Source organism: Antechinus flavipes, chromosome 2, assembly GCF_016432865.1.
Source record: "Antechinus flavipes isolate AdamAnt ecotype Samford, QLD, Australia chromosome 2, AdamAnt_v2, whole genome shotgun sequence".
NCBI lineage: Eukaryota > Metazoa > Chordata > Mammalia > Dasyuromorphia > Dasyuridae > Antechinus > Antechinus flavipes.
The window spans coordinates 651,336,675-651,349,096 of record NC_067399.1 but is presented as its reverse complement, the minus strand read 5'-3'; the positions used below and the strand labels follow the sequence as shown (position 1 = coordinate 651,349,096).

General features: G+C 48.2%; 1 protein-coding gene across 4 annotated transcripts in view; it reads left to right on the top strand.

Annotated features, from left to right (window-relative positions):
- Positions 1-12,422, top strand: part of ACSBG1 (acyl-CoA synthetase bubblegum family member 1) — a 103,760-nt gene that overhangs the window by 51,753 nt on the left and 39,585 nt on the right. For 2 of the 4 annotated variants that reach the window (XM_051982410.1, XM_051982411.1), the window contains 2 exons: positions 6,170-6,259; positions 8,129-8,229. In XM_051982410.1, coding sequence (XP_051838370.1) covers positions 6,170-6,259; positions 8,129-8,229 — 191 coding nt within the window. Of the gene's footprint in view, positions 1-308; positions 410-1,168; positions 1,303-6,169; positions 6,260-8,128; positions 8,230-12,422 lie in introns of those variants that run through there. The other 2 variants (XM_051982412.1, XM_051982413.1) reach the window with 2 other exon arrangements.

Below are 12,422 nucleotides of genomic sequence, written 5' to 3'. Positions count from 1 at the left end.
TTCTGCCTCCTTCCCTTCCCACCTCCTTTCCTCTCCATTCTACCTCTTCCAAGCCCTTTTGGCCATTTGCAGAGTACCAGCCTGCCCGTGCTCCTTTCCAGGTGGGCAACCGGAGCATGTGGGTGAGGGGCTGAGCAAGGAGAGACAAGCCCCCACCCCGCTGCCAACCCGCCCGCCGTGGGGAAGGTTAACACGGCCCAGAAGGGGCCGGGCCTTTCCACAACCCACTGCTCCCGTCCTCCTCCCATTCTCACCTGCGGCACCTCCCACACGGGTAGATTCAGCCACCCAGGTGATGTGGAGCCTCATCCATTAACACCTGGGGAGCCTGGAGGAGAAGAGCTCTCCCTGCTTGTCAGGTGCAGCTCAGGTCCAGCGGCGACTCCCGGCTCCGGCTGCACCCTCCGCCGTGAGTGAACCTTGGCTGGGACCTAGCAGGCCGAGCTTGAGGTTACCTGAGCTAAGGGATGTGGGAGACAGGAGCGGCTGAAATTTATGCTTTTGAGATCAAGGAGAGACCAGGGAAACTCAAGGGTGCGGAATGGCTGGTTCGGGGGCAGCCGAGACCGCTGATGGGCTCCCGGCCATGGCTCGGGGGGATCTGACGGGACAGAACCTCCACGCTGTCGAGCTTTCCAAGCCAGGCTCTTGCCTCTTTTATGAAAAGCGTGTTCCCAGGCTCCAGTTTTGAGGTTGGGAGTAGGGTGGAGATCTTGGGAGTGGAAGTCTCAGACTCGCTCCCAAGGCTCAGCCCCGAAGTCGTGATTCATTAAGGAGGGAATTAAAGGGCCAGAAGGCATGGGGGGAGTATTGGTTGACACCCCCAAAGCACCCTGGGTAGCAGAGGTGAGGTAGCCGGGACCCCCAGGAACTTCAGTAGGGTATTTTAGCTTAGCCAGGGTCGGGAGCCGCTAGGTCACAGGTGAGCTAGGGAAGCAATCTCGGAGGGTTCCAGCTGGATTTGTAAGAGTGTGAAGTATCCCAGGCTGAATGTGTTAGAACATGGAGGCAGGGACCAATGGCTCCAGGGAAAGGCAATGAGTCATCCCCAGAAAGGAGCCACAAGTGGGGATAGAGGCAGAGGAAAGTACCCCACCCTTCTCCTTTTTCAGGGCAGGGGTGAAACGTGGTAGGGATCTGACTCACCTCCCATCCATCTCTGTTCCAGAATCATTCGGGGTAGCCCAGCCACTCTCAGGCTGATGCAGCTCTCACCTCCCCGGGGTAAGCAAGGAGCCACTGGTGGGCCAAGATGCCCGAGGTCCTACTGCTCAGGTCAGCTCGCTCCATTCTGAGGACAGTGTAAGGACCACGGACTCATCCATTCCCTGCTCGTGGAGAATGGGTCTTCCCCTCCCTTTCCCCTTCCCGGCCTTCTTGCTCCCAAAGACATGAAAGTACCATCCCTTGGGGGGCCGCATGGGCGCCTAAATTGGGGTTCTAGCTACATACTTGGGTTCAGGTTTTCCCTTGTTGTTTATTTATTAGCTTATCCCTAGTACCCTCCAGAGAACTCTTTCACCTTTATCTGCTCACTCACCAAAGACCTATGGGAGCCTGCGATACTGAAGGACGATCCCAGAATCCTTCCTGGGGGGGTAGACCTTTCCAGAGGCACGTGGCCTCTTGTGGGCTCTAGATGAGGCTTTCAAAGCTGGCCCCAGACCCCCCCAGCTGTGTGACCCTGGGCAAGCCCCTCAGTCTCTCTGAGTTCTTGAAAAAGGGGGTGATAATAATAACACATGCACGCCTTGTAAAGTTGTTGTGAGGATCAAATGAGTTAAGATAGGTGCAGTTTACTGCAGACTTCAAAGTGCTCTTAAAGGGCAGCTGTTATTAGTCACTTGTTTTTAAACCTGGACAATGGGAGGCTTTTGTGAAAGGCAGCCCTGGTGCCTCTGTGCAGTAGAGAGTTGGGGTCCTGGTCCAGCAATGGGCCGTGTCTGTCTCCAGCCTAAATTCAGGGAGGATGCTCATTACCACAAGTCCAGAGCATGGTGTCGAGGGGCCCCAGAACTGGCCAGACCTGGAAGGAACCAGGGAAATCATCTGGCTTAATCAGCTCTTTTTTCAGAGAGGGAAACTGAGGCCTGGAGAAGCGAGATGATCTGTGTGTGGTCACCCAAGTAGTGTGTGACAGGTGTGGAAGCTGAACTCAAGCCCTCTGACTTCAAACCTAGCTCTCCTTAGCTTGTATCTGCAGCTACTTCGGGTGGACATTTGCTGAAGTGGGAAGGGTTCGGGCTGCTCTGGAGAAGGGCTCACATGCATTAAAGAAATCTTAGCTGCTCCGGATGTTTATTGGAGTCACTGTCTCAGAATTTGGGATTATGGGATTTAGAGCCTTAGGTATGATTATGATTATTACTATATCACTGATAATGACATATATAAAGGCTTTAAGGTTTCCAAAGTGCTTCATATATATTCTTATTTGATCCTCACACCAAAGCTGCAATGCAAAGTGCTATTGTTATGCCCATTTCACAGATGAGAAAATTGAGGCTGAAAACTACTAGCTGACTTGCCCCAAATCATGCAGCTAGCAAGAGCCTGAGGCAGCCTTCCCATAGAAGGCACTGTGTAGCTGCCTTGGGTTCTTAGAAAAACCCACCTGGAGCCCTTCTCTTACAGATGGGTCACTAGAGATGTAGGGGTCGGCTAAGTGGCTCGCCCAGTGCCGTGCAGATTAGGGAGAGAGCTTGGTGCTGTGATTCCAACTCCCTGCCCTGCCTTGTCCCATGACTGTTCTGCCTGACAGGGTTCCTAGGGCAAGGTGTGTGATTTGAGGGATGGAGGGAAGCCTGAAGAACTTGGATGCTGCATGTAGGCTAGGTTATCAAAAAGGGAAATCGAGCTCCTTTTTATTCTCCCCTTCTCTCTGGAGCCCCGTCTGGCCCCTAATCACTCACCAAACATGCTTGTGCCCAGGGACTTCTGGGTGACTAGGGCGTGGCTAATCGGTGCCCCGGCCTCGGAATGTAGCTAAGTCAAAGCCAGTGCCTGCTGGGAATGGGGGTGTTTGGGGGCTCGGTGAGTAGACGAGCAACTAACCCCCCTTCTCAGGAGTTCCATTTTTTTCCTTCCCAAGCAAGACTATCTGCTGAGTGCCATATTCCCTCTTCCTATCAATGTAATTAACAGTGACCAAGTACCAGAGGAAGGGGCTAATTGTCTCTGGGACCTCGGCCAACTTCCCCAAGCTTTTTAATGCAGGAAGTGTGCCCCTTTGCAGCATAGAGGTAACAATACACTAACAATAATTATGATAACATGGCACCTCCCTAGGGAGAAGTCCCTTAGTTGGCAATTGGAGCTCGCTGGGAGGTGCTCAGGACCAGGAAGGAAGCGGACAAAGCCTCCCAACAGCCCACTTGGACAACAGAGCTCTCAGACTGACCTGCTCGTGGAGGTTTTGTTGACTCTTGTTTTGTACTCACTCCTAATAAACTGAGTCATCTAGCTTGATAACCCATATCAAAGAGATTGGAAGAAGCAGAAACACAGAAAAACTTATTTTAAGGAAAAAATGGATACAAATATTTTAAAACCCATAATTCTATAGTCATTTGATTTTTTTGAAGGCACCATGTAAGACTGGGTGGGGCAGGAGAAAGATCTCTGGGTCTGGGTTGTTGGGTTCAGTTTTGGTCTTCCCATTGGGGAAGTGATTTTACCTTCCCTTCTCTATAAAAGGAAGCTAGATTAGAATAAAGATTTGAAGAGAATTTAGGGGTCCTTTAATCTAACTCCTTAGCTTAAAGCATAAGAATCAGAGATTCAAAGAAACTTAAGTCCAGGTTTGGGGATTGTAGATCTAGAAGGAACTTCAATTTACAGAGGAGAAAAAGTTTCTAGGTGAATTACCATAAGTCCCCAAAGTGAAAAACATCAATGGGAGAATTTGAACCCAGGACCTCCCCTGACTCCAAAGCCAATTTTCCCCTCCCTGGTGTCTTGCCACCTCCCTTAGATGCATCCATCTCTTCCAGATCCAGAATTTGGAATTAAGGCTCATTCATTGTGATGATCTTGGGATACAAACAGGGATAGTCTGTCATCAGAAGCCCTGGCACTTATGAGCCATAATCTTGGACCCCATCATCCTCAAGGTCATTCCCAGCTCTAACATATTCATTCTATTGATTTATAGTAAATTCTGTTTTAAGAAATTCAGTTTCTATTTATAGCTTTTTCCAATGGATTTAATCTTTGTATTTGTACAATGGCACAGTGAAACATGCTGCCATGAGTTGATATTGTAACCAATAAACAAGTGTCTTTAACCAGAAAAAAAATGTTCAGGAAATATATGATGCATTTTAGAAAGATTTCTATCTCAAATGTTTAAATCTGCTTTTCTCAATTTTAGCATATCAAGAGTTAAGCTTTAGTGACTTGCAAAACTCATGTATGTGGAACAATCATTCCCCCAAGACACTGAAAAAGTGAGGTGCCTCTTTTGGTATATTACAGGGTGACAAACCCAACCCTCTTGGGTAAAATGAGTTCAGAAAGGAAGAGGAATAAGTGGTCCCATGGCCATTTTTGTCCTATATTCTGATATGAGTCAGTTGGGAGTCACCTCAGAAACCTAAGCCAAGGGCCTGATCTAGATCTTTCCTGCCCAGCCTGGGCTGCTCTTTGTCCAAATGGATAAAATTCCAAAAGAGAGAGATTCCAGACTCCTACTTGAAACCTGCCCGAAGTGACAGGTTTTTATCCCAAAGCAGGAGAGGAAAGCAGGGGACCCCAAGAGAGTCCACTGACAGAAAGATAACATGTATAAAAGCATGTGGAGAGTGTGGATTGCTATCTGGAAGGAAATTACTAATCTTGCTAAAAGGTGTGTTATTTTCCCTTAACACATCCATCTAGGTCTTAATTTCTCCATTTGTAATATAAGTTAGATAAACTCTAGAGTCCCTCCCAGTTCTTAGCCCGTGACCCTACATGAACTCAAAAGCCGTTTCTGATTCTGGAGCTAATGTTTGGTTCCCATTTAGCCATTTAAAATGATAGTTTATGGTGTTTTTATTGTGGGAGAAACTCCAGTAACACTTCTAGGTGGAAAAAGTTTTAAAATATAGATTCATTTTAGTATAAGCTCAGATAAGAGTAGATTGAAGTCACCTACAAAGTTTTCTCTTTTTGACAAAGATAGTAGAAAAATTAGTGTCAGTGAACCAACATCCCTTATATTCATCTGTAACATAGGTTAGATAAAACTCTAGAGTCCCTCCCAGTCCTTAGACATGACCTTACATGAATTCCAAAGCTGTTTCTGATTCTGGAGCTAATGTTTGGTTCCCATTTAGCCATTTAAAATTATAGTTTATGATGTTTTTATTGTGGGAGAAACTCTAGCAACACTTCTAGGTGGAAAAAAGTTTTAAAATATAGATTCATTTTAGTATAAGCTCAGATAAGAGTAGATTGAAGTCATCTACAAAGTTTTTTCTTTTTGACAAAGATAGTAGAAAAACTAGTGTCAGTGAACCAACATCTGCTTAAGTTGTCAGAGCTGGAGAGGACCTTAAGACCTAGAATGTGAGAGAACAAATGATGTCCAAGTTGGAGGGCCCATGGGTCTAAATGTCAAGCATTGGATCCTAAAGATTATCCAGCTCAGCCTCCTTATTTTTCAGATCAAGCTTTGAAGGTTCAGAAGAATCCTATCACTTAGAACCTAGGCTTTTGCCTCTGGATTTGATCTTCTTCCTAGTATATTTTGGCACCTTCTTTGTGGAAGGAAAATGGTTTGAGCTTCAGGTCTAGAATTCTCAGTTCTGGGAAATTCATAAACACCCTGGGTAAAGCCTAGAGAGGAGATGGATCAGCTGGCTGCCTTCCAAAGTAGAGGCAAGGAGTCCTCCCGGCTGACCAATCTTTGAGGATCTTTACCATCAGAGCCTTGTGATCCCCTCATCCTGAAAGGATTTCAGGTCTTTTGTTTCCCTCTCTTGACCCTAAGGGAAGGGAAGAGTCCAGTAGCTGCAGAGAGGTCCTGGAGAGTGGCTGGAATTCTTTGGTGCTTATTTCCCTGAGCTGGAATGGTGCTTTATAAATCCAAGCCCCCTGGATTTGACTTTCATGTCCCCCTTTTTCTTCTATCTCTTACACCTTCTCACTAATCTTTTGACTTATGTCACTTTAAAATTAATCTTAGGTTTTTGAACAGACTTCCTCCAAGACAGGCTCGAAAGCTCAGTTTGATTCCACCGCTTCTGAAAGAATTAAGACAGGATGTTCAGAGAAGGTAATTCAGCCTATGGTCCCTCCTCTCCCCCCAGCAGCCTTTGGGAGAGGGAAGGGCTGATGGATTGGTCTGGGCCTGTGGGCATCAGGAAGGAGGATGTCTAGGTTGCTTAAGATCCTGCAAAAGAAGGCCTGGGGGTATTTCTCTTGGAGCAGAGAAGACACATCTTCAAATATTTGAGCTGCTAATGTGTGGGGAGACTTAGGCTCACACCCCTTGGCTATCCAACATAAGAAAAAAAAACTTCATAAAAATGAGGGTCATCCCAAACTGACCAGCGGAGGGATCCTTCTCTGGGCGTCCCTCTGGAGTTCCTCATTCCCGAAGGTCTTCAGGAAGTGACTGGATGGTCAGAGTTGTTTTAGAACAGATTCCAGCTCCCATAAGGGTTGGAGACGTTCCCCAAATGCTAGGATCCTGAACTGTTCTGGAGGCAAGAAGCCTGCCCTCCTCCCCGGGCCCCAGTAGTCCCTTTGGAAAGGAAGGTTGTCCGGTCTTCCCTTTCATCATCAGAGATCTGAAGTCCTCCTGGGCTGCGAAGAAGATGAGGGTCTCCTGGGTAGACCCAGACCAGCATCCCTGGGGAATCCCTTGCTCTCCCAGAGAACGTTGAAGCCTCCGGAGGAGATGACCCTGTGGATGATCTTACAGGAGGCTGGGCACTATTTCCATGCCCCCCTAGGTATCTGGGCTGTGGATGAGGTACCTAGTTGGCAAACTCCTTCAGGACCATCACCGGGCCAGCGGCTCTGGCGTCAGAGACCAGGGAAGGTGTCGGGCTCCAGGAGCAAGGTGACCTGTGGCCAGGGAGCAAGCCAAGCAGTTCCTGAACCGGATGGTCCCAAGGTAATGGTGCATTCCTTCTCATGCCTCGGGGCCTCACAGCTGTTGGTGGACCCAAGGAGGAGACTGGATCAGCCGACCAATCAACGATTCACCAGGATGTTAAACCATAAAGAAAACACTTTCTTCCTTCAGGGAACTTGCATTCTTGGAAAGGTGCCATTGTGGTGATGACCCTGTTTGCTCCTGGGAGACAGGTGGTGCTCTTCTGGCTAGAAATGTGGATGACAGGGACTTGGGGAAAGGTCTTGGATCGGGGTCCCAACCCAATGACTCACTGTTTCTATCACCTTGGCCCGGTCACTTTGCTTAAGCTGGAGCCATAGTTGGTGGCTCAGGTCCTTCCCAGTCCTAGATCAGAGATCTGGGCTTTTCTGCAGGACTCAGGCTCCCAGTGGTGGGTCAGGTCCTTCCCAGCCTTGGATCAGTGATCAGGGCTTTCCTGCAAGACTCCGGCCCCCAGCGATGGCTCAGGTCCTTTCCAGCCCTAGATCAGGTATCCGGACTTTCCTACAGGGCTCTGGGCCCCAACATCACCAAGTAGGCAGTGTGCCTCATGCTAAGACTGCAGCTTCTGGGTCGTGTGACCTTGCTGAAATGACTGCCCTTTGTGTCGGTTTTCTCATCTGTGAAACAGAGATAATTGAAGTGATTATCCCTCCTCCACAGGGGGCGGGGGCACTTTGTGAACTTGGTGCAGTAGAAATGGGAGTGGTTATTGTTCCAGTCACCTTGGGTGGAGGGCCAACAGGATGGCCTTGGAGGAGGGAATCGATGGTTCCAGGGGGAGGGGGGTGGGAAGGGGGTGGAGTGGTGTGGTTAGCACATGTACAGATAAGATACTGAGTTGCCAAGATGGGAAGGGACTCAGCCAAAATCGTGTTGTCATAGTCCACGGCCAAGGGAGGACTGGAACAGAGGTCTTCGACCACAGCTCTTTCCACAATCCCTCCTCTCCCCCCCCCCCGAGATTCCCTTGTCCCACAGTTTCTTACTTTCTCTTTCTCTCTTTTTTTGGGGACCCAGCATCCTGCCTGACCAACAGCACCTCTCCAAAGAGTCCCTCAACAATGCCTTGGAGAACCTGTACCTGCAGAGGGCAGAGGAGAAGGAGGAAGTCTCTACAGGTAGGTGACTACTGAGATATTTTGCACCTTGTCCATGTTGAGGTCATCAACAGAATGGAGGAAGCAAGGGGACTGCATGGTGGGAAGCTCTGGGTTCAACTCCCACCTTCGTGGGCATCTATAATGAAGAGGTTGGACTTCTTGTAAGGCTGAATTTCTGATTCTGTGATCTCAAGATAAGGAGGCAGAAGCATGTGTAAAGCGGGGGGGGGGGGAGGGGGGCAGGAAATCAGGAGAGTTCTGGGTCTTGGACGTTGGAGGAGAAAACGCTCTGAAGAAGGGCTGGCCATCCCACAATCCTCTCCCTGCCTCCACCACTTTGCAGACCCTTTGCACACAGTGTGTAAGCCACACTGGACCTCCAGGTCCTCGGGATCCCTCAGCCAGCCTCCTCCTGCCTTAGTGCCTTCAGGTTTAATCTCGATCCCTGATAAAAAACCCTCCCCTCACTTCAGGACCCATGAAGCCTTCCAGGATTTTCCAGCTGGAAAGGACTTTTCTTTCTCACCTTTTTTATGACATTTTATCCAGATATCTTCTTCAGCCCTGTCATATTGTGTTTTATTATTTGTCCATGTGTTCTTGTACTCTGGACCTGGGATGTTATCATCATCTGGCATATTGGGGGCTTGTCTGGGATGCTGAGAGCTTGAGTGACTGGACAGGACTTGTCTGGTTTCCCATGATGCTTCTCCATCTTGGGCAGGTGAATATTGGCTTAGCCTCTGCTGAACTGAATAATAATGATGAGATATAGTCATTTATGCACTTCTGTGAATGAGTGAAAAACATCTAGCAAGCACCTACTGTGTGCTGAGTACTTTGCTAGGTGTTTGGGCACAGGAAGAGTTTACAAATACAAAAGAGACCCAGTCCTTGCCTTCAAAAACTCATGTGCTAACTAGGGAATAAGACCATGGAAGGGGATACTGGCTGGGGAAGTTTAGGGGATGGTGAAGGGAGCAATGGGCATAGGGGGTGACCTGGCTCTGCTAGAATAATGGCAGTTCTGATTTGATGGAAGATGTGAATGTCTGGGGAGGAGCATGATTAGCAGGAACCATGATGAGTCTCACCCCCGTTAGGATGGCCTGCTCTAGGAGAGGATCCGAGAAGCAAAGTAATAAAAGTGAGCTAACACTTACGCACCCCTTCCTAGCCCCACCTCTTAGTTTCCCCCAAAGTCAGACCTATGAAACACAACATAGGGGTGACCTATAGGGTGAGTTGAATTTAGTGCCCCCGGTTTCTTTGGCCATCTACATTCAAATTCACTAGATGTTTGCTAGCATAGTGTAGCACTGTAGGAACTATGGAATAGGTGATAGGAATATGTGAGTATTGTTAATCCCATTTTACAGATGAGGACATTGAGACTCAGAGAGTGGAAGTAGTTCACTAAAGTCACATCACTTTTGAAATGAATTTAATCAGAAAAAAAAGAATCTGGCAGGAGAGATGCTGGAGAAGAAAGCATTCTGTAATAGCACACAGTGGCCAGCATTCATGTAGTGCTCTACTTAAAGGGAAAAAATGAGCTCAGTAGTGGTTAGAAATTTGGAGCTGGATTCAAGAAGACCCGAGTTCAAATGTGACCATTTGCTGTTTGACCCTAAGCAAGTTACCTAACAACTCTTTGCTAAACCTTGAAGGTACATGTATATTAACTCACACACCCTATACACATATACATATTATGGGCAGCTGAGTGGTGCAGTGGGCTTAGAGTGAGGGAGATTTGATTTCAAATCCAACCTCAGACACTTAGGCAAGGCACTTCCCCCTTCCTGCCTCAGTTTCTACATCTGTCAAATGAGCTGGAGAAGGAAATGCCCCCCCCCACCGTATCTCTACCAAAAGGGATCAGAAGAGTTAGACATGATAAACAGCAACAATAATGATATATTACAGATGCGTATATTTGTACACATGTAGGTAAAGGCCAGCTATTGTTTTTTTCATGTCATTTGATCCTCACCAGAGCCCTAGAAGGCAGGTGCGTTCCAGCCTCCATTTTACAGAGGAGGAAGCAGGGAGAAAGCAGGCTGGTGGCTTGTGCTTTGGGGAGGAAAGGGAGAAGGAAGAGTTGAAGATGGGGGCTTGTGCTGTCCACAGAAAGGGGGAGCTGGGGGTACAAGGTGGGTGACAGGATGAGAAAGCCAACCCATTTTGGAGACTTATTTTCCTTCATCTTCTGGCTTATGAATTTAAGAACATGATGTGGAGGGAGGTCCATTAACCTTCCCTAACTAAAGGGGGACATCCACCCCCAGAAAAGGCAAAGAGCCTGGCCACAAAGAGAGCTTCTACATAGAAAGCGAGAGGAGCCCCAGTCTTGGAGGCTGAGGGTTTGAGTTTGAATCTCTCTTCAGCCACTTGTCATCTGAGATATGACAACCAATGAGAGAATGTCTGTAAAACATGGAGCACAGTGCACACAGAAGGCACTTAATAATTGCTTGTTCCTTTCCTCCCTTCCTGGATAAATCACTTTCTGGGCCTCAGTTTCTAGATCTATAAAATGAAGGGATTGGACCCACTTGTCCCTTGGTTGAAACCCTCTGGCAGTTTCTTTTGGAAGTAATCCAACCCTTACTGCTAAACATCACCTAAATCAGGTGAAAGGGAGAAGGGGTGAGACTGTAGGGGAAGGGAGGGTGTGGCAAGGAAGCAGGAGAGAGGGCCGAGAACTTGGGAGCGGGAGGAGAAAGAGGGGTCAGCATTTGGGTTCACTCCTTTCTCTCCGAATGGATTCTTCCCTGCCCTGCCTTTCTCTCAAAGGGGGCCAGGTGGTGCCATGGGACGGCATGACGGCTGGGCTGAGTCCAGCTGAGCTCCCCACTGGGCCGCGCTGTGTCCGGGCCCCAGCAAAGCCATTGGAATGGCCATTGTGATCTCCTAGGCCCCGTTTCCAAATGTACGTCTCTGAACCTCTGCCAGTTCCCAGGGTGGAGATGAAAGGAGGGACTGCCCCAAGACAAACTGGTTTGAGGAGTGAGAGCCTGAAGAGTTTGTGGCCGGGCTCCAGGAATCAGGCTGACCCCTACTCCAGGGTCCGAGGCACAATGGAAATACATTTGCTGGGAGGGATAAATTATCAAGCTGTTGTTAGCCAGTGACACATTAATGTAATTAAATTTATGTAAATTGGCCTTCACCTGGCAGGGCCCTAAGGGAACTGGAATGAGGAACTACTGGGCAGAGTTCTTGTGCGGCTCATGGACTCACAGATTTCGAGCTGGCACGGGCCTAGGCAGCTACCTATCCCAGCCCTCTCGTTTCCCAAATTAGGAAACGGAGTCCTGGAATGGGGCTTCTCCAAAGTCAGACAGCTCACAAGTGGCCAACCCTGGATTGGACGCTGGCTGCTCTTTGGCAAGTAGACATGATGGGAAGGGTGTTGGACCCCAGTGAGAAAGTCTGGGTTCAAGTCGTGGCTCTGTTACTCCCTGGCAGAGCAGTTTGGGATTATTTCCTCTCTCTGGGATTCACAGAAGTCTGGAAGGGACTTCAGAAGCTCATCTGACCCAAACCAAAAGGAATCCTCTTACAGCATACCTTTACACACTTTCCTGAAGACCTCCAGGGATGGGGAACTCTCTCCCATCTGAATCAGCCCTTCCTACTGAACAATCAGTTCTCATTGGAAGGCTTCTACCCAGACTCAGTTTCTCTCTTTGTAACTTCCATCAACTCTTCCTTGGGTTCGCCCTTTGGGGCCAAACAGAAAAGTCTACTTCTTCCATGTGACCGACCTCTGGATACATGAAGACAGATTGCCCCGGCTATTCTTCCTCCTACCGGAGATGAAACTTGAACAACACATAAACGGTACTGAATGATTCAGACCCTGAATGACTAGTGATTCATGTTTGATTGAGGGGTCAGGGAAGGCTCTCGGCTGGTGTGACTCAGGCCAGCCTTTGAAAGATGGGTAGGATTTAGAAGTAATTAGTCTCCTGATGATTCTTTTAATCCCTTGTGCTCTGCTTCTTGAGCTAGAAAGACCTCCAAACTTGGAAAAAGGTCAGGGGTGTCTCAAAAATTACCCATATCAGCACCTCCATCTTTAGGGATAAAAGAACCCAGTGCCAGAGGAATTCACTTGGATAAAAGAGTTCTGAATTAAGTGGATAATAAATTCACATATTTGTTAAGAGGACAGAAGCCAATTGATTCAGAAAACAGCCCCT